At 39.1% G+C, this 22,470-nt stretch overlaps 1 protein-coding gene across 3 annotated transcripts in view; it reads left to right on the top strand.

Annotated features, from left to right (window-relative positions):
• Positions 1–22,470, top strand: part of PHACTR2 (phosphatase and actin regulator 2) — a 115,437-nt gene that overhangs the window by 67,844 nt on the left and 25,123 nt on the right. Inside the window, exons 3-5 of one of the 3 annotated variants that reach the window (XM_026844319.1) lie at positions 5,723–5,803; positions 8,761–8,919; positions 19,006–19,239. In XM_026844319.1, coding sequence (XP_026700120.1) covers positions 5,723–5,803; positions 8,761–8,919; positions 19,006–19,239 — 474 coding nt within the window. The remainder of the gene's footprint in view (positions 1–5,722; positions 5,804–8,760; positions 8,920–19,005; positions 19,240–22,470) is intronic. The other 2 variants (XM_026844320.1, XM_026844321.1) reach the window with 2 other exon arrangements.

Genomic DNA, 22,470 nt, shown 5'->3' on the forward strand with positions numbered 1-22,470 from the left:
GGGGGGCGCGGGGGAGGCAAAAAAGAGTTATCCCTACATTTCTTGAGGAAGCAGACCCAGGAGCGGTGGAGACCGAGAAGATACATTTACTTGGCAAGTTGCCCCTTGTTGCACGCTAACTGACACAGGAAAAGAAACTTGCTTATCTAACTTGAGAAGGAAATGGGAAAACATTGATACAAACTAAAAATCCTACAGGAAACCCTCAGACTACTTGATCAGAGATGTATTTACAACACAGAACGGGGGCTGTGTGTCTATGTATGTGTGTGTGTGTGTGTGTGTGTGTGTGTGCATCCTACATGCAAGAAGCCTGTTCCCCTGGCCTGAAACCATGGGAGATAGTACGATCATAGTCATATTTATTGCCTGTTCTCTTAACAGGGCTACAACTTGATAAATCTGTATGCAGCTGAAGAAAGAATTTCTTCTAAGACAGAAGCCAGGCTATTAGAAAGAAGTCTTACTGCTTTCTTTGTGATTTCAATAGGCTTTTTGAAATAAGTTCTTGATACATCCTTGTCAGGGCATGGACCCTGCAGTGCTTTCACAAAATCTCACGTGACTCTCTTATGCCAGCAACTAAAAGATGTTCATAAACAGCAAATACCACAAACATCAAAAAAAGATGGAGGACTGGATGTGGAAGTATTTGTGCTGATGTGGAAATGATGGTTGGAATTTTTTCCTTTAGCAACATATTTTCCATGCTGTATCTCAGAAAATCTGTTCTCTGGGCACTGGTTGTATACTTTCTGCCTAGAGGGCTTTCAAAATTAAGTAAAAACAAACAGAAAATGGCATCATCTCAAGGGTTTCTTCCCTCTGCAGTGTTTTGCTGCGAAGTAAAAGAAGGCAGCAGTTTGTGTCTTGGCACAAAGTAGATGCCACTTCAAAGCTCCACTGTAAGAGTATATGCAGACAGAGAGCAGAAGGCAATTTTAGCTCTTACTAGGTCAGAGAAAAATAAAAAATCAGAATTCTCTCAAGTTTCTCTTGGAAGAGCAAAACTAATGATTGGAGAATATCCAGAAACTCAGAGCACTCTCTGAATTGGAGAACGGGTTTTAAGACTGCCTGAGGTTTGTAGCTGCTGACTATCACTAAGCAGCCTCTTTTGAGGGACTAGGGAGGGAGGGATGGAAACTGCTTTTTGAGGTAAACTGTTCTTATGATTAGTGTTACTGTTACCTGTATTGGGCTAGAAACTCAAATGTTTGTGGGATCCCTTGGAGGAGTAAGATTTACTCAAGTAAATGAAGGCTGCCTACAGTGTGATAAATTCACTTTTTTTCTGACAGTTACACCTGAAGTCAGGGCAAGCTTTGCTTTTGACTGAAGTAGGGGAAGGATTTGGCATGGGGTCTTTTGAGTCTTCTGGAGCATGATGCCTGATAGCGGAGCCCGCCTCACCTCAGCCTTCCTCAGCAGGCAAGGACTGATAACCAATTGCACTCATGGTCTGGATTGACTTGTTTGTGTAATTAATCTCAATACATACATGTATACAGATGGAGAAATTGTTATTTCCATTTTATTTTTGCTTAATGTTATAAACAATATGTTGTTGTTAATGTTGAAGTGTTATATATATTCACACTTTTGTATATACACATATATATCTAGATATCATATATATCTAGATATCATATATCACAGACATGTTAAGATATATATGTTCACATATATATATACACACACACATTCTTATATACATATATGACAGAAAAGGTTTGTAGTAATAACATCAGGTGGTCACTCAGCTTAAGAACGTCCACATGGTGATGATACAGCTAACAGTATTTATCATACATGTGTTCCAGGATAGTACTAGTCATTTGCTCCTGAGTGAGGAATAGGCAATATCTTGTAAGATAAAAGATTGCAAAAATGATTGCAGCAGGAATAGGGACACAAAGGTGTGCTTATGGGAGAAGCAAATGGGTAGCATACTGTGGCAAGTTCTACTAGAAGAAGAAAAAAGAAAAGAGAGGTAGGTTTGGAAACCAAAAATAAGAAATTTAACCTTTAAGTGAAGGAGAAAGACCCATATGATGAAGTCATGACAGAGGTGATGAGAGAAGGGAGCATGCTGAGTAGGATAACAGTGGAAGCACCAAACTACAGTCCTCTCCCTGTACTGAACTCAGGAGACTGAACTGTTTCTAAGGTGACAAGTCTTGATACCCATCCCAACTGGTTCAGATAGATGATAACTGTTTGTACAGTTGTCTGTGCCATTAGTTCAGCAGCAGATGGGCAATACTCATAGCTTCACTTCTGGTGATAAGATATTTTGAACCATAAGGCAATTCAATTAGAATTCCTGTGCTTCAGGTTGTCTGTTTGTTTGTTTTATCACAATTTTAATGTGGGAAATTACACCTGAAAATTAAACACTTCACAAATGTCCTCATGTTTGGTAATATGACTTTATCTTTCCATGCCATAACTTGCCTATCTATACGGTGATAACACCTTTGCATTTCACATGAGCATCATGGAGAAGAACATGTCTTTGGTTCACGCAGTTGTTGGGGTGACATTTGGGAAGACTAGGAGTTTTCTGTTCAAATTAAGGTTTAGATTGTTCCTTACATGAGGCCTGGGCCATAGAGTGAAAGGTAAGGTTAAAAATTTAGTCAAAGAAACCACTCGTTGAAACACAGTGCAGTCTGATTCTAAATGTGTCAGGGGTGGCAAAGGTAAAATATTGATTTTGTAATTCTCTTAAGAGAGTTTACCTAAACATAACAGTAGTCAAATGTGATTAGCTCAGATGAGTAGTTTGAGACCCTTAAAGCTCAGTGCAATTGGGCTGTGGTAATCAAAATATTTGACTGTGTAAATGTGAAATGCATCGTATAGTCCCAAGTCTGTAATCAGCAGTAAATTATGATGATGAGTACACCCTGGCTAAATAGCACCCAGTATAGGTTCATAAGTAGACAGGCTACTCATTCCTCTTGTATGAGGAGACATATTTTTGGTCACTATGATTTAATTCTGCCTTTTACTTTGTAGGAATTAAAATTATGATACAGTGAATACTAGCATGATTTCTAATGTTCTTTCCATGGGCCAAATAATATTTTAAAGAAATTATCTTTTCAAGCTGAATTAACTGAGTTTAATCAGTTTAAATAAAAACACCACTCATGGCTAGCATTTTAGCTGATGAAGGATTGGGGCTTAAGCTTCTTATCTGTTCATAAATTTTCTAATCTGAAATGGAGATAGTTATGTCTAAGGGATGTTATGAAACCTGTGTAATGTTAATAAAATGCTTTGAGGTCTTCTAGTAAAAGTATAAGGAGTTAATGTGTTTTAATGCCAATTGACATTTTCCATGATAATTAATTCAATGCAGTTGTTAATTCAGTGTTTTAGAACTGAAAAAATATATCATCCTGAAAACCAGAGACAGACATTGATGGGGGTCTAATTCAATGTTCTTGAACTTGATGAAAAGAGCATCGTTGTTTTCAAGTGGTATTGGATTAAGTCCCACAAATAAATGTATGTGAGATCATCTCATTTCACTGTCACCAAGAAAACAGATGTAAAAAGGAAGCAGGAAAAATAGTAGGAAGTAAATAATACTTGTAAAACTGAAGTAATAATAATAGAATATTTATATTGCCAGCAACAAAACAGGTATAAAGTATGTGCATAGTCTTCATCCTTGGGGTCTATGTCACAGGAGATTTCACTCTGCTCATAAATACATGTGCTTTCTAGAAAGATTCAGACCCTCCATCTATGTCTGCCCACACAGTCCTCTGACTTCATGGGTCCTCATCTCTTTTAAAGCAGTCTTTGTGGGACTGAGTGTTCACCTACATGAAAACCTCTTTGCCAGAATAGCGCGTGTGTCTGTGCTTTGTTTACCATGCCAATGTGTAACACACAGTTGCAAGGCATGTAGCTTAAAAAAAGTGGAAGTGCTCCTGAGTAACTCAGGATTGGGACCCAAGGCAGACTAACCTGATCTGAGTTCAGGCCACCAGGCTCCTCTCTCCGAGGAGGCTGCGTATATTGAGAGTCCACAGCCACACTCATGGGCTCCTTTAGATGGTCAGAGGTGGTTTGAACACCGCAGAGATTTGACCTTTACCGGACAGATCCCAAAAAGTACCTGAGCGTATAAACACAGACCTAGCGCTAGTTTATGTGTTCTTGAGCCAGTACTGTTTGCATTCACGAGCTGTTGATCTCACAGGCATGAGTAGCTTATATGGGGCGATCAAAATGGTTACTGCCCCCAGTTCTGCCAGGAGTTGGTGCTGTTTTGGCACAAAAATGCATCCCCTGTGGAGCAATTGCTGAATCCCTGAACTTTGCAGTGTGAGAAATAAACCTGGTGCTGTGAAGATGAAGTGCAGAATCTGCTTCATCTTCTGTCTGACCATCCCTTTCCCTGGTGGAGGAGGGAAGTTGGAAGCCATGAGCAGTGATGCCTTCAGGCATCTGAGGTCAGCCAGCCTGGTTGTGAGTTAGCAGCTGGGGTTACCTGCTGCAGGGAAAGACGTTTTGCTATGCATGGAGGGTAACTTTCTCAGAAGAGCCAAATGGCATCTCTGTGTCTTCAGAGGAGCCATCACTTCACCATGTGGCTGCTCACTCCAACTGGGCTGGCACAAGTGAGACTGACAATACTTCTTGCAGTATTTAATCTGCATACAGCAATTAGACTGGCCCTAGAGACTATTTGAATTAATTGATTAAGATAAATAACACTATCCCATAGCATTAATAGGATGAAGTCCAGCACAGCTGAAGCTTTGCCACATGCCCTCAGCTTGAGCTCGAAACGTCACTTGAGTTTTGATGTCCGTATGTAAGTAGAATCAGGATGGGAGGTTAACTTTTCCTAACAATAAAGACAGGATTTTACAAGTGATGCTCACATTTTATGGACTGTGCACTCTGGTTCCATGCATCATTACAGTGGCCTCCCAGATCACTGACCAAATTTGTACTGGTTGGGGGGTGGGGTGCAGTGGGGAGCTATTTTATTCTGCCATCTGCAATGCTTTTCCCTATAAAACTATTTAGCATTTTTCCCATGGGAAATAAACATAATAATTTAAATGCTTCAAGTCACAGTCTTTTTTCTATGTGTTTTATGCTGCACTTCTTTTAACCTAAAACCAGGATGCTGTATTTTTTTCCATGAAAGTCAACCAGCCTGGATGAGGATGTTATTCCCTTTTAGAAAACAACTTTCTAGCTCCTGTTTAAGGTTTTTTTTTTTTCCTTTAAAACTGTTTTCATGTCACAAAGGCTACTCTGTGAGTCACTTGCTCTGAGCAGGATTTGTCTCTCACATCTCAAAACATCTAGAAAGCAGATGCATGTATGTGCAGCTGAGCTAGTGAACGCAGTCAGTGGGAAAGAGGTACTTTTACATGTTAAATGCCTACGCTAGGATGAGTTCAGTTTCACTCTGGAAGTGCCTTTTTCCACTGACTGTAAAAGAAGCCTCATGGAGCCTCACTCAGCTGAAGATATTGAATCTTATGAATCCCCACCTTCTGTGCCTGAAATTGTGGAACAGTATTTTCAGAGAACATCCATGAAAACCTAGACCACATCTCCTGCAGAATCAGAGGAAACAAGATTTCTCAGGGTTTCTATAAAATAAAAATATTTTTCTACATTTTTCACAAGCATTGGCAGTATGAGAATAAATCTATTATTAACTGTGCTTTTTCTTTAGTGTTGGAAAGGAAGATTTCGACAAGACAAAGCAGAGAGGAGCTGATAAGAAGGGGAGTGCTGAAGGAAATGCCCGAGCAAGGTGATAACACATTAACTAGAATTTAGCTCCTGAATGCTAAACATGGATGATAAATCCACTATTGCATTGTTTCCATGTAGTATAAATAGGTATGAGGAGACAGAGCTGAGGAGTATGAGAGGTAATTTGGGCCAGACGGCAAAGAACTAAAGTTAGAGTTGAGAGATTTGTGTTGCGTAACTGCTCCTGCCATAGGTACACCATCTGACTTTCGGTCATATCCTTACGTATTTTGATGCTCCCTGTAAATAATGTGACTCCTGTGGTTCCTACTTTACTGTTTGCCAGAATTTTTTTGATTTAGTGATTAATCTGTTTTTTGAGTCAAGGTCTGCTGTCTAAAGCAACTGGAGTATGAGACATTTTGGCTGAAAAATTAGAGGCTTTGGGACCCCAAGCAAATAAATAGCATGTGTTTCAGGTATCAAAAAGTACCAGTGTTGGGATCATACAGATCCCGCCACTAGCACACAGACCACATTCACAGGTGGCACAAATATAAAACTGGGGGGAAGACACCACTCATTTCAAAATGCTATAAGGTTTAGTAACTGATATTAACCAGAATTTGTGTTTCAAACAGAATGAAGTAGCACCTCTATGCTACATCTGATTATGTTTCTAGTATTCTTTCTAATAACTCTTGATCTTCTATAAATCTAGATCAAATAAAAGTCCAGTGAGTAAAATAATTTTCTGTAGCTTAAAATTAAACCATTTGTCATTTTATCAAGGAATCTAAAATAATTTCCAAAAATACTTTTCTTCTAAAAATTGTGTTACTCTGCCTGAGCTGAAGAATCATGAAAATATCATACTCTTCTATGATTATCAAATATCTATGATTATTAAATATCAGTGATTCACACTGATATTTAGAAGTAAAGGCCTTGTTTGCTGACATGTGACATCACTTGTCTTTACAGTGTTTTGCCAATTACCAGACTATGACATTCATCATAGCTGGCTTCTGAACTTGTCTCTGCCACTGTCTTTGACTTAAAACAAGACACGTAAACTCTCCATACCTCAATTTTGTCCATCTGTGCATTTGTTACGTTTTTTGCTACATGCTTTACTGGGGAGCTGCCCTGACTTTGTCCACTGATGGTTGTAAATTACATTTAAACTGCTGGGACAGGTAATTAAATGTGTTAACGTTTCAGGTTGGTTGCAAACAGTCTGGACATAAATCCTATCCTTTGTGCTAAAAGTATGTATGCTTTGGTCATCAGTGTCCTTGACCCCCTATTCCATTTTTTAAAGGGGATGAGACTTTGATGCGTTACAGAGATGAAGCAAAGTGAGAAAAGGTTGTAAAGATGAACAATTTTCTCCCCTTCCTCCCATTTTAAGAGGGCCATCAGTTCTAAGAAGGCCATCAATCCAATCTGTGTTGCCTTCATCACGTTGTGCTTCATGTCTGATGAAAATTATGTTTTTTAAGGAGCATTTTGAAAGAATATAGGATTGGATTTGAAGGTGCTATCAGTGGAGATACAGGAAAGATGGTGACTGAGCAACATGAAGGTAGTTACAAGGAATGACTATGGAGATGAAAGCTGGATGAGGAAATTACATGGAGTCTTGAAATTTGAGCTGTAAGAAATGTGAAGAAGTGACAGTGTTTCACATGGGATGAAGAAGAATGAAGTGGAAAGTGGCAAGTGGAGGTGTTAGCAGAACCATGACATGAATAAGAGATGGGAATTCCACATGTGGAGGCAGAGAGGAAAGAAGGGTTTATGAACATCTGGAAGAGAGAAGCTGAAGAAACTGAATGTAGCAGTGAGGTAAGAAGGAAGCCTTGTGCAACTGTCAGCTATAGTGAATGAGACAAGGTTAAGAGGGCAGAACTTAGTTTTTACACATCAAGTTGAAGTTAGTGTGTGGATGAGAACGAAACCGTCAGCTTAACCCATGGAGCACCCCAAGGTGGGAGGAGAGAGGCTGCATAATTGTGTTGAAACCAGGGAAGTGCCAAATATCCAGGTCTGATAGCACACAGCAAGGAAGAAGAAAAAAAGAAGAGAGTGGAATTACTACAATTAATGAAGAATCAACAGGAGGAACCAGAAGAGACACCAGGTAGATTTGCATAATTATTGGATGGACAGCAGAAGAATCCTGCAGAAGGAAAGCAGTCATCTATGTGAACTGCAGGTGTGATGTGAGCAACACAAGGATAACAACAAGCCTTAGAAATGACCAAAGAATAAAAACAGTAGCAATTTTAAAATGGATGGAACACAGAACAGAAATCAGTAAATAAAAGAGAGAAGGCTGTGAGCCAGCAAGAGTATCTGGCATTTTTCAGGAGTGTAGACAAATAGGGAGGAGAAAGAGATTTTATTCAGGATTTTAAAAAAACCCTTGAGGTAGTCTGGGTAAGTGAGTAAAATATCATCAGACACGGAAAAGAATTTTACTTGCAGAATTTAAAAATGCTATGATACATGCTACAGGAAGGCTTCACCTTGGTTCTTAAGGCTGGACAATGATTTTGTGACCTATTTTATCCATTAACTGGGCACACATATTCTGAGAACATCTATCTGAATTCAGTAGTCCTGCAACTCTGCCCCCTAACTGTCCAGATTTGGGCATGTTGGAACATATTGCAGCTCTGTTGTGGTCCATGCACTCGTTTCTTTGCTGTGTAAACCAAGATGCAGGGAGGAAGAGAATGGGATGCTAATGTGTACAGACATGAAGCTGGACCTGAAAACCCATGTGCACTTCCAGGCAGAGGCACCCACCCAAAGAACATGGAAGCCTGTAGAGTTCTTTTACAGAGTTACTTTTCAGAGCAGATCTACAGCCTGATGTTTCACATTTCAGTTAAGTCTTTCTGATTTGCTTCCATGGAAACTTGAAAGCAGGGGGATGCTGTGTGTTGTCAATAGATACTAAGGATGCAGTTAAACTAGGCAATAGCTTTTTAATTTTCATTTCAGATGGTGATGTAACAGTAAATTTTGAAACTTCAAATGGACACACCATAGCCATTGGTGAAGAAACCATACAGGAAGAAAATGTGGTAAAAACCAGTGGAGATAATGGTAGTTTATCAGAGAAAGCATCAGCATTGGAAGGAAAAAAAGAAGATCAAAAAGGTAAATGAACACATTCTTCACAAATAGTTTTTCACCTACTTAAAATATTAACATGTTCTTCCATTAGCACTGATACATGCTGTGAGTTCTGTTCTGCCACAAGGATGCCAGCAGAACCTGCCGAGAAGATAAGACTTCTGAAACAGCAGTATTTCGTCACTGGTAGGCACGCCTTTTACTGTGGATATAGTAAGGTCTTAAAGACAAGCATGGTCTGAGCATGAAAATGCGTTCAGGGATGTTCAGTTTCTAAATTCAATGTGCGCCTTTCCTTGTAGCCATGGGCAATCTTTGGTTTCAGGTTTTCCTTTTGTGAAAGAAGACACTAAGTGCGTATGCACCACCTTGCAGTATCACTGTAGAAGTGGCTTATGAGTTGAATGTTCAGAAGTGGTTAAGCCACTTAAAAAGAATGTATCATTTTGAAAGCAACTTCAGCAACACATTCCTATTGTTTTTCGTTAAATCGTAAACACTTGCAGTCCAGCTCTTCAGAAATATTCAAGGGGCTATATCATTACTGCAAACTGAACCTAGGTCATTTATGGAAAATGCCCTTTGTGACTCTAGGGTTTTCTGTAGATGAATTGCAGTACATACTGCTAAATATTTAGCAGTCCCAGCATCCATATTAATTTTGTTAGCTTTACTCAGATGTATCTTGGTTACAGGAGTTTGACTCTGTAAAGATTAATGTGGAATTGCAGAATTTGGACAAGTTTTATTTTCTTTCTCTAGCATCTTGAATAATGCACCATTTCTTTTCCCTGTCAGAAAGTGTTCTTAAATAGCCCTACATTTATTGGATTTTCTTAGAGGAAAGAGCAAGGATACAAAAGATGAAGAACTTTATGGCTGGCTGTTAGACTGAGCAACCTTTCCAGTGTCATTTAGTAACCTCTATCTAGTCATGAATGAGCCTCTGGAGGTTGAGAAGGTCACTTTGGCTAACACAAAAATTTGAAAATCTGAGCTATGTGAATCACTTGACTGTGTAAAAAGTGGCTGGATGTCCAAGGAGAACTGCCTTTCTTATGAGATTTCTGGTACTTCCTGTCTCCCAACAAGACAGAAATACAAGATTATCCTTTTTTCATTACATTTAAATTCATCTATCTTTTGGCGCCAACTAGAACCAGATGTATATTGGGTCAGGGGAAAAAAGTTATAAAAGACATGGAAAACTCCTTTAAAATGATTCAGGTTAACTCTTGGGGTTAGATCAGACCACTTATTTTATGCATCCCTAAATACAGCCTTCTGGAACTGTGAGGTCTTGGAAGTTTTCCTAAGGTACATTTTTCAGAAATGCACATTTCTAAATATGTTGAAATCCCCTTTAGCTGACTTTGCAGAATGTAGAACTCCAATGAAGCAGGAAAGGTTCAATATCTATTTTCACATTATTACACTCTTTGCTCCCTGTGTTGACCTTACAGAGACAAATTAAAAATGATTGCTGTACAGGAGTAGACTCAGTACAGAGGAATATATAGTTATCATTCCAGTCCCTCTCAGAAAGTGAAGTATATATGGAGGAGGAAAAGGAAAACAAATGAGCAAATGGTATTCTAGGCTTCATAGCGTATCAGTAAGACCATATAGAAGAAGCAAAACACTTCAAGTATATTACATCTGAACATGAAGTTCTAGACATAAACATCTTGAATTGCCTGAAAGGGAACAAGATAGATTTATTGCAGAGGAATAGTCTGCCCAAAAAAGGCATTAAGGATCAATTCCACAGATCAGCAACAGCATTACAGAGTGCAAATCCGGTACAACTTACTGGATAAGAATTGTGAATACACCAGTTATTCTTTACTTTATAGCACATTAAACAAGGTGAGCCAGTCTGTTGAACTCAGTGGAAGAGTAAGGCCCACTTCATCTCACAGATGCATCTCACCTGACAGATTAATCCTCAGTGATTTTTTATGTCAGATGCAGTAGGTATGAATCGCATCCACACCCGCTGGCAGAGCCAGGAATTAACAACCACAAAGTGGAGGTTTGCTAATGCTCACAGAGCGTGAAAATCAGAAGCAGAAATACCTAGCTAACTGCCTTCTGCTCAGACTATAAAACATGCTGGTGCTTCAGATCACAATCCTCTGTCATGAGAACTTAGATAGGTGGAGTGAATACTAGCTGAACAATTAGGAGTAATGGGTGCAAGGAGTTCATCTTTAGTGAGGCTGATGTTAGGCTTTTTAGAGTCATGAACTCTTACTTGTAAATCTTGAAGGATGTAATATACGCTTTCCATGTTTATAAGACCTGAAGACAGGATTAATTCCAGTTCCAGCTCTGGCTGTATCAAAATGTTCCAGAAAATGCATCTGAGCCCCTGAAAGTTGTGAGGTTATTTTAAAATGTTTTTATGAAATGGTGGTGGTCTTTACTTGCTCGCATGTTCACACAGGTCTTGAAAATGGCCTTCTCGTAAAAATGTCATGATGACTGCTGGAGCTGGAAAAGAATAAGGGATACAGGCACATGCTGAGAGTTGGCAGCAATGCGTGGTAGAATGTGGAATATGTTAGAAGTTAAAAGAAGTTAAAGGAGAAAAGTTGTTTCAGCATGAGCCACAGAAATACAGTATCAACAGAGCAGACAATAGGCTCAGCCATGCAATGTAAAAACAAGTTAAGCAGAAGCAAGTGAAGAAGATGACTCCTGAAAGCTTTTCCCTGTTCCATGCTGCCAGGCAGTTCCATAAACCGTGTATCCATCTACTGCCTGTCAGCTCACAGGTGCCTTTCAGATTTGGTGAAAAAATTCCCTTTGGTAATTTAATAGTGTAAATGTTACTGTTTGTAGTAATGATGAGATGTCAATCATCCAAGGAAATTCCTCCTTTATGTCAGCATAATAAGAAGCTAGTGACAGTTTTACATAAAACAGGTAATTGATGGATAAAGCTTTGCAGACGAGAAATCAGAGAAATCTTTTTCTGAGATCATTTATTTGCATTATGTTTGTACTGGGTTGAGTTCTGAATTCTTTTGTTTTGTTTTGTTTTGACTCAGAAAAGTCACTAGCATCTTTTGCAGAAAATAAAGAGCTAAACTGTACCCATTCTCTGTGAGCACCCTGGAAGGGCTCCAGAGCAGCAAGCAGACAAGCATGTCAGAGTACAGCGTGGTCATCTGGGCAGCAGACTGTACTGAACCATCATGCCAGGGCTCCTGACCGTGGCACTTGCCTGCAGTAGCCCCAGCAGACCCCAGTGCTCCAGGTTCCAGGTGGATTATGAGCATCGCAGAGGGGATCCAAGGAGTCTCTCTGCCTTCTTCCCCTTACAGCAGTGTTGGAGAAGACCAAAAACCACATGAGTAGAATAGGTGTCAAAATTGTTGCAGTTTGCCTCTCTAGGTATAGGGACGTAGCATGCTGACACAACATGCATGCTGCACATTGTAAAACCTTCTGGTACTGTGTCAGAGCTGCTTTTCTTCTTTCCACCCCCATAGGATGTCTCTGGCACACAGATGTACCAGCGAACCCTGAGTTTGTATCTGAGTTCGGTTTATAAAGTTAGGTCTTACTCATTTTTATCATAGCAAGGTAAATAATTCTGGTAGATGCTTCCACATTTCATTGTTAGTTTGGGCTTGAAGAAGTGAAAGGCTCAGTAACAATTAGCAAGATACTGCCTGGAAATAAGTAGTAAGTTTCATTTCGCATACTGTCAGTAAGGTGTGTTAGATGCTGCTTTGATAAATAATTACACTGCAGGAAGCCAGAGCCTGTTTGTGGGTGCTGTGGGTGTTATGGGTGACATAGAGCATAAGCTTCTTTCTGAAATGTTCCTATGCCATTTATAGCAGACGGATCCTCTCAGATTTTCTCATGGCCTTCAGTGAAGGAAACAGTTTGTAGTCCTGTTTCCAAATGAATTCATGAGATACATGCTCATCATGTTTTTCCCCACAGGATAACTCTCATATGAGAACTGGCAAAGGTTCCAGGTCTTAGTATGTTGGGTTCAGAGGTTCTTTCCTCTATACGTTGCCTGCTCTACCTTAAATCTGCTGTTAAATTTAATCTTTTATTTTTTTCATGGGTAACCAAAAAAAAAAAGGTTGGAGGCACAAGCTCTTGTCTTATGAGCATGCATTGTTACTGACCAAGGCTTTAGTTTGTCTACAAAGGAGTGTTCTTCAAAGTCAAATTTTCTAGGTTCCTTTTCAACAGAGGTCTTTGCTTTATTTCTCCAAAGTAGAACAAAACCTATTGAATTTAAGGTCTTAACCCTCATTTTCCAGGGTCTCAGACAAGAGCCTCCTTTCTCTCAGAAGACTAATCCTTCAAACCACTCACTGTGAGAGACAAGGCAGACTTTCTTCCTTCTTGTGTGCCTAGCTGGCTTCCTACACTCCTAAGCTCTGTAGATCATCAATATGAGCACCATACAGAAAAGGGGTTTTTTTGCCTGACTCCCAAAGAATCTTTCACTCCAGCTGAGTTATTTGCAGTCTAAAAGTCTATTTGCAGTCCAGGTCTAAGAATAGTATGTTTTCAAATCATCACCTTAACTATGTAAATGAGGCTGAATCCAAATCTTCAAAGGAAAGCTACCCTAGATAAAACTGTATTTGGGCAGAGCCTGTCCACTAAGTCAGCCAGGCTGGCTTGTGCTAGTAGGCTGACATGAGAGGCATGGGCCTTCACCCATAAAAGTTGAGTGGCCCAGGAAAGCTCCTGATTTGTAAATCTGCTTTTTTGTTGTTGCTGTTATAGGAAAGATATCCTAATGTAGCTCTAGAAATAAGATTGTAGATGTGATTTTAATGAACTAACATTGAATTATTTGAACATATCTATCCAGATACAAGGGAATTTATACAGTATAAGGGAATGTAGAAGCCTACATGCCTTTCACTTTCCAAGTCTCCCATAGAACAGGAAATGGTAAAAGTAGGCAGCTGATAGTGAAGATGTTTTAGGTATTCTCTCCTGAGTCAACAGCTTACTTTTTATGCAGAACTTGGACAGTTAACATTGTAAAATGGCAGTCAGTGGGTTTTTTTCCTTTTTTAATCTTAGAACCAATGCAAAATATCTGAACATGGTTGCTTTCAGTCAGATGTTACACCTGTCCCTTTCTCTCCTCTCCTGTTTTCTACACCATCTCTGTTACCTGTTGCATGTGGTACTGTTGAAATCCTAGAGTAAGAAAGATCTGTGAGTCTGCAGATGTAGAGATCTGCTCATCCATCTTCAAAAAAGATTAATTCAAAACTGTGAAGAGAGCTGCGAAGAGCATCGTGAGACAGCTGTTCTTGTTCAGGCTAGCAAAATGGAGCCTTGAGAGAGCCTGAGTGCATTTGATGAATGTAACAAATTGGTATATAGCCAAGAGAGAGCATGGCTAAAGGACAATGCTGGCACAAGTAGAAAGGAATAAACAGTGGCTTGAAATACATTTAGACTGGAAATTAAAGGAAGCTTTCTAACAATTAGAATGGGTCTTTTCTTGAACAGAATTTTAGTAGCAATAGCAGGAACAAAAATGGAGCTGGTTAAGTCTGAAGTTTATGAAAGGATTTGTATGAGTTGACCACCTGCATCAGCACAGTCAGTGAGTCCAAAAAAAGAGACAAAAGACACCTTGTCTTGCACTGTGTCCCATGTTTCTGAATGACAGCTTCCTGGGTTTTGATTAATCAAAACACAGCTCTCTGCATAGGCTGGAAAGGAAACTCATGATTCTCAAAATTCTTACTGAATTTCATTTTGCAGGTAGTCATCCTGCAAAAGACAAAAAAAATCATACATTATTTCCAACTTTCATTTTGCATAGTGTTACTCCACTGAGTTGTGCTGATCTTCCAGGAGAAGGGTGCTTTGCAGTTGATGTAGGTTATATGCTCGTGCTGCAGCACTGCTGGTTTTCCGTGAGCTAGCTTCATGTCACTGCTCTAGCCGTAGAAACAAAAATACCAGTACTGTATGACAAAATCGTGGGGTAGAAAAGCTTTGGCCTTCAGTTCCTTAGAAGTTCACCAGAGTAAAGTAAAAATTCTTGTAATATACAACCCAGTCACATATGGCTTCTGAAACTATGCCCAGGATTTTCATAGGTCCATTTGGTCCTGAGTTTGCAAAAGGTCCCACATTTAGCTTCCAAAATAAGTCATCTGATTTTCCAGTGCTTTATGGCACACTGGCATCTCTCTCAAAGTTCTTGAGACTTGATGAGTCTCCCCACAACAGCTGTAGTATACTGCGTACTTTGTAACATTGACTGTCATGTAGGTGTTTACATGAGAACACAGGTTTCTTAAGAGTCTGGCCCCAGTCACAGTTTCTGGAAACAAGAAAATCTGAACTCAAAGTGAGCTTTTTTAAAAATCTGGCCTTTGGAAAATTTATTCTAAACATTAAACTTATTATTGATCCAAATGCTTAATGAGATACTAACATTTTTTAACATTGCTTTTACAGCAGATGTCTTGATCAAGGCAGCAGTGAATAAAAGATATTCCTATCTGATGGTCTTTTGGAGACCTTTCATTAAAAGGTCAGTTTGCGATGAACAGATGTCTACATTAAGCAAAACAACAGCAATAAAAATACATTGCAGCTGGTACTGACGTACCTGGGGGATTGGCTTGAACAAATAAATGGGTCTGAACTGATTCAGATGAATCCTTGTTCTGGCAAAAGATGCAAGAGAAAGAGCAGGCATGAAGACCAAGCAGAACCTCCCTATGATTCAAGCAGAATCATGTTAGGGAGGTATAATTACAACATAACTGTATCTCAAACCGTTTACAGACAACAGGCCATCCCTGTCACTGTTCAAGATCAAGCCACTGTTGCCATTATTAGTTACCTGTATTACTATAGTACTTATTATATACCAGGAATTTACTGTAGTGTTACATAAATGCAGAAAACACAAAATAGTTCCAATGGACTTGCAGTAAAAGAGAGGACACTGTGGTTAGGCACTGAAAAACAAGATGGGACCAGACCAGGATAAAAACCACAGTGTCAGCAGCCTAAAAATTGTCAACTTTGCCATCATAGCAGAGGGGATTTTGAGGGAGGACAGTCAGTGAATGTTCACAAAGCCTGAGGGGCAGCAGAGGAAGAGCAATGAAAAGCATCTGCTTCAAAACTTGGTTTGTCACTGGCAAAAGCTGCTATAATGGACTCGTCAGGTAGGAACTAAAAATCTGTATGTCAAGAGTAAGTGAGAAACAGTAGTTTTGGCAAGATCAGACTGACACTGAGGGCAGTCAAGTTTATATCTGATGCGATAAAAACCAAAGATAAAAACAACAAAGCTAATATGATACCGAGGGATGATACAGTCAAAAGCAGTCATCTTCACCATAGCTTTCCTCATGACTATGAGCAAAAAGAAGATTCATTGGTCAAAACCAAGAAAAGGGCATGTATACAATCAATGAGAGCTGTCAAGACTTGATGAGAGCTGTAACTCAATGAGAGCAGATAAGGTGCTGCTGTGCAGAAAGTCTGCCAGTCTTTGGAATGATGTACATAACGATATAGAAATGTCCTAGACGTCCTAGGTAAAGATGATATCCCAGTGATGGCAAGGCATTTCAGTTAAAACTAATGTTATATAAATTGACAGTTTTAATCACAACTGAAATCTTCAAGCAAGAACTTTGATGTGAATGAACTGCTCCAATTCTGTTTTTCATTTATAGTTTTTAGTTATTTCTCTAAAGAAAATTTGAAGATTATTAATTGATTGTCACTAATGTGTTTATTTGCAACTAAGTAAAGCTTTAGCCTTATATTTTGTACTTTTTTTCCTGAATCAGAAGATAAATTCTAATACACATTATTTAATCAGTTACAGTTGAACGTAGATTGACTGAGATTCTAAATAATTGCGTTGTATGACTTCAAAATATGGTGAATGCTGTATTTCTTTTTACTAGGTTATTGTTCTCTTTTTGATATTTTCTCTACTAATATGACTGGAAACAAAACATGGTAATGGTGTATAAGTACACAAGTTTTAAATTCTTTCTTATTAGTAAATAAAATTTTGGTATGCTGGACCCATAAGTAAAAGGTATATCAAAGAATTTTTTACTCTTAAAATTCTTTCTGATCATCATGTCCTTCAAGACCTTCAAAACACAAAATCTCTGCCATGTTTTTTATAAATGGAATTAAAATTTTTAAATATCCTGCTTTTTCAGAATTAAATCAGTTTTTCAACTTTGAATTAAGGTAGGTAGAATTTCACAAGGAGATGCTTTTTGCTATAAAAGAGGGGAGCCGAGTGTAACAAATAAGTATGTTTCTTTCTTCTTCCAAAGTCTTTCTGTGGTTCAGAGTTCTTTCTCTGGAAAACAAAGAGGTAGTACAAGAATCTGTGCTCGAAATAATCTGTTTGAGAGCTGTAAAAGGTTGCTATGCAATGGCTCTTGCAAAACGTTAACAAAAACATATTAGTCTTTCATGGGCTGGAAATAAAGGCGGAAGACACTGGACAGTTAATTCCTTCATTTCATGAAGAGACATATGTGTGCTTGTTGCTTTTAATAACTGCAGGTGATGCATTAGGTTCATGTTAACAAGCCTTAAGCTAGAGGTTGAAAAGGCTTTGTTTCTGAGATGAAGAATGTCATCACTGTCCAACATGTTATTTGTTTTTCATTTACTAATCTTAAAATGAAAGGTGCTGCTTATCTCTTAGGAATCTTTTACATGGGAAGGAAGACAGCCAGGAACAGTCATTTAATGTGTGCAAGAGTGAGGCTCTAATAGGAATGTACTACAAGAAATTAATTTGTTTCCTCTCAAGTGATAAAAGAGACTGTTAGAAGTCCTTGCAATGTTTGTTTGGCTCCTTTCTTCCCCAACCACTGTATTTTTTTAGTAACACGCAAACAAAGCCCATATGGTTCCGATGGTATGCTCTCGCTTTTATAATACCCTTTTTGTGGAAGGTTTGGGAAGGCTATCTTGAGACCTAATGGGCTGTTGGTGTAATTGAATAGATAAAGATTACTATCTGGGATGGGATAAAGATTCCCACTTGGAACTTAAAACCATAGCAATTTTGTTGCAAAATTTTATGTTAACTATAAATGACTCACCTACAATAACATTACAGTTGGCATTAGGCGTGCACTTTTGAGGTTAATTTCCTGGTCATCCCCACTTACCCTTCTTTGGTTTGCAGAGCACACAAGCCAGGTTTCTTTTGGATGAAACTAAGACAGAAGATGCATTCAAGAACTTGTGCTCCCACCACTACTGGACATGCAGTCTACAGAACTAGGCCTGAAGCTAGTCCAAAGTCAAGTCTCCTGAAATGCACATTGTGGACATTAGATCCTCAGTGCTACCTCTTTCACTCTATGGAGCTGTTCCTATTGCACAACACAATGTAGATACAGTCCAAATTCCCATTGACTAAGAAACTGCTGATTATTGAAATTGCAGTCTTGTAACAGTACCCAGAGAGCTTGCAGGAGAGGAGAGCATTCCCATGGCGAATGATATCCTATTTGATTTAGCTTCATCTCTTTCTGAAGAGTAGAAATACCCTGGGGAAGATACCCGAAATAAAGTTGCTATGAGCAGGCAGTCTCCAGCTTAGGAGAATGGGTTGCTTCAGGGTAACGTTTCAGCTGCATAGCCATATTTGAACCCATGGCTGAGAGAATGGCCCTCTTCACATTCAGATTCACATGATGAGTTTTATAGCCTGTTGATCTCAGAGGGCTGGAAGGAAGCCGAGGTAATTTGTTAGAGGAGTAAATGGCATTTCCCTTGTTTACTTGTTTAGTTTACGTCCAACAGTCTAGTTGCGGATACTGAATGTTAAGGATGATCCTTGGAAGTTTAGAATAGATGAGACTGAGAGAAGTACTGAAAAAAATCTTCCATGAGAAGGACTTGAAGTGAGACAGATGCTAATTTTTTTCTGAGATAATACTTCAGTAAGAGGGAGAAGATGAAGTCTCTCTATATTCCCAAGAGCTCAAGCAGCAAAAAGTAGTTGTTGTTGTTGGGCTTGCTGTTGAATGTACATGGTGTATGTCTGTGTCAGTTGGCTTCTGTTCACTTTCTTATCCATAGAGAGCACTACTGATCACTGCCCAGAAATACCGGCATCCCATGCTCCACCACTACCCAAGCCTAAGCCTAAACCTAAAAAAGCTCCACTACCACCAAAAAATGCTATTGCTGCTTCCACCACCAGCCATAACAGTAATGAAGCACCTCATGCTAAAAAAAAGGGAAAGGCTCCTGCTAAGCAGCCTCCTCTCCCACCACCCAAGCCAACAAGTCACAGTGCAAATCGAGAAGCTGGTGAGTACTGCACAGGCAGTGCTAGTTACAGTGGGTGCATGTGCATGGGGGTGCTTGGCTTCGTTTTACAGTAACTTTTGCCTTTGTACCTAGCAGCATTTTTAGAGAGCATGCCACAGATGTTTTTAGCTAGCTTCCTGATGAGCTCTGGTTCTGCTGTCTGCAAACACCCTAGACTGTTTAATGAACATACGCACAATACCGAGAACATAAGAGATGATATTGAATTCCCAGTTCAAGTGTGAATGCTGGAAACAAAATGACCCAGAGAACTGCTGAAGAATCAGCAGGCAAAAAGGTGACTTCTTAAAACAGACATATGAGTTGCCCCAAAGTAAAACTACTTTGGTCTTGCTGTAACTTTCTGCTGGAAATATCTGCTATTCCAATTAATTTGACAAGATCTCAAAGAGGTAAAGGATAAAATCATAAAGACATCTTTAAAGACTGTCAAGTAGCACATGTTCTAGCTAAAAAAAAAAAGGATTGTAACTCATTAGAAATGGCCAGGCTTCCGTAACTGGTTGATGGCTTGCTGTGATTCTAAATACACACTGGAAATGGAAAATGTCAATCATCAATCACATCAATCAACAGATGTGTTTATCACTACATTTTAAAACCAAAATTCATCAGTGATGCTAGATTAAAGATTATAGGCAGCTGTCCTTAAGGTACTGATACCAAGTTTGAATGGTTGCAATTTAGACGATGACCAAAATTTAAAAATCCAAATATAATTTGAACACGAGCCGTATTATGATGAATGGACTGTACATATGCATTGGTGAACTTCTACAAGCCTTGTGTTTTCAATCCTCTGACAGTCTTTGAAAACCCTTCAGTCCCTCCAGTTTTCTTTCCAAGTATACCTCTTCATAGCTTGTACATTTTGGCATGTTTTGTATTTGAAGCACATAGAAGAGGACTGTGTGAAAACATTGCAAGACTGCTAGAGTTACAATAATAACTTTGCCATAAAATATCCATTAACTTGGTATTAACTGTCCCTACTGCATCAGACAACCACAAGAATAAATGTTTTGAAAACCCAGAATTTGCTGCTTGTATTTCACATGCAGCTGGAAAACTCAGTTCTTGCTAGGTGAAGGAACTCTATAACAGCAGAGCTTTCAGAAATAAAAGAACCCATCGTATAAAGAACTGTTTATACCACTGGTTGGTAATGAGCTCTCAGGTATGTGAGTTCTTAAATTAAAATGCATTCAGATTCCAGAGTTGTTGTTTAGTAGCCTTGCTGAAATGCCGTGCAATGCTTGAGACCATACGGGTGTAAAATATATCCATGTATCCCTTATATAAAATAGTACCTATGCTACTGGTAATTTCTTCTAACATTAAAAGTACATTGTGTTCATCTGAAGTGGAGCAATACTTAATAAATAGAGCTGATAGGGAGCAGTATTAGTACAAGTCAGATCCCCCGTGGAAATGAACATATGATGCAGCCAGTGATCCAGTCCCATGAAGGAGAAGAGGAATATGAGTAACAATTGAGCCGTGGCTCTCCTGAGAGCACCACAGCGTGTTTCCAAACTGAAATTGTGGAACTGGGAGAAGGGGTCTTAAACGTAGGCATGGACATGTGCCAAAAGGCAAATAACAGCCATGAAAATTCTAATTAATCAAAATTCAAGTCTTCAGCCGTAAAAGAGGCATGACAGAAAATTGTCAGCCAGCCCAGTCAAAAGCAACAATAGCAATAGCACTTTTGACACACATTAAAGTGTAGGAGGTTTTTCTCTGGGAGAAGAAATCTTTCAAATTTCTGTATCTGATTGCAGGTCCAGAAAGGTTCTAAGAATAATGTTTTTTTCAATGGAAACGTCTTTTGACATTTTTCCAGCAACAATTATAGTGTGGCTGTATATTTGTATTATGCTGGAGTTCTTAAGTGTAAGCGTGTAACTGGTTCTGTGGACCTCCAGCCTGTGTTGAAGTGCTTTGCTGGATCAGAACCAGAGCCCTTTCTTACTACCATACACTTACTCAGTAAGGTTTCTGCTAAATAATATGCAGGTTTGAGCCACCATCTATTTCCACTGTAATTACAAACTGCTGCCTATACCATTTCTTTGCTTCCTTTTGATCTGCCTGGTAAGTGAAATCAGTGATTTGTCCTTGATGTGGATGATTAGTGCAGCATCAGTAGATTCAGTACAGTGCCCTTTACAGTCACCGTGCAGCACAAAGAGGGACACTGAGTTGCCTTAAGTTTCTGTGGATTTTTCCAGATGTACCAGATGTGCTAAAAGCCTCACAGCTCTCTAAATGTTTATAAACCACAGCACTCAGCTACAGAAGAGAATGGTATAATGTGTCTTTTGAATTATTTTCCATCTTCTTTGGGTCTGAGAACAGTCTCACCGTGAAAGCTATTTTGATATCCTGAGCTTATTATGGCCAGTATCTGTATTTTGGTTCTACCCTAATCTGCTGGGGTTTTGTTTTTATTTAAATGCTTATAAGTAAAGTAGGCCTTTCAGCAGATTTCTATTACAGCTTTCTGTTTCACTTAGTAAGCTTAGCCGCAAGGCTGCTGTGTAGCTTTATAATGCTTTCATTTTTTCTCTGGAGAGTGATGCATTTTTACAACAGCAGAAGTGTTTGAGTTGGATGCATTTTGATGAAAACGACTGAATTGTAAGATGGTTGTAATTTTTATTGCTTTTTAAATGAAGTTCAGAAGTTTGAAGCTCCCAGTCCAGATGATGGGTGCATCAACACAGGAATCAGAAATGTGACTGGAATGCCCATGGGCATGCAGGTTAGCTGAAATCTCTTGCAAACTTGGGCATTATACATAGATGTTTCAATGTGGTAAGTATAATATCACAGGATTAAACATTAGCATCACTGGCCAGCTTGTACAGCTGGTGTCAAAACCTTGTTTCACTACCTGAGTTGGTCACTGGTAAGATGAAGAGCTCCAGTACATGCAGAAGGCCTTCAATGCCTGCTCCCTTCTGGAGATCATTTGCACATTTCTGCCTCAGTTTTATGAACATGTCTAGCTGGACTTGAAAGTACATCTTGTTTTGCTGTCCCTCTGCTGCTTGCCATTAACTAGGAGCACACCACTTGCAATAACATTGTGAAAGGTAATTGACTGATACCTGTAATAGTCCTGAGGTGTTCACTGAAAAGGAAAATCATGGTGTTTTCCTAGAGCTCAGACCAAAAATTCACATAATAGTAAAGGTCAGGAAG

Source organism: Athene cunicularia (assembly GCF_003259725.1).
Source record: "Athene cunicularia isolate RWA chromosome 3 unlocalized genomic scaffold, athCun1 chr3_part1, whole genome shotgun sequence".
Classification (NCBI taxonomy): domain Eukaryota; kingdom Metazoa; phylum Chordata; class Aves; order Strigiformes; family Strigidae; genus Athene; species Athene cunicularia.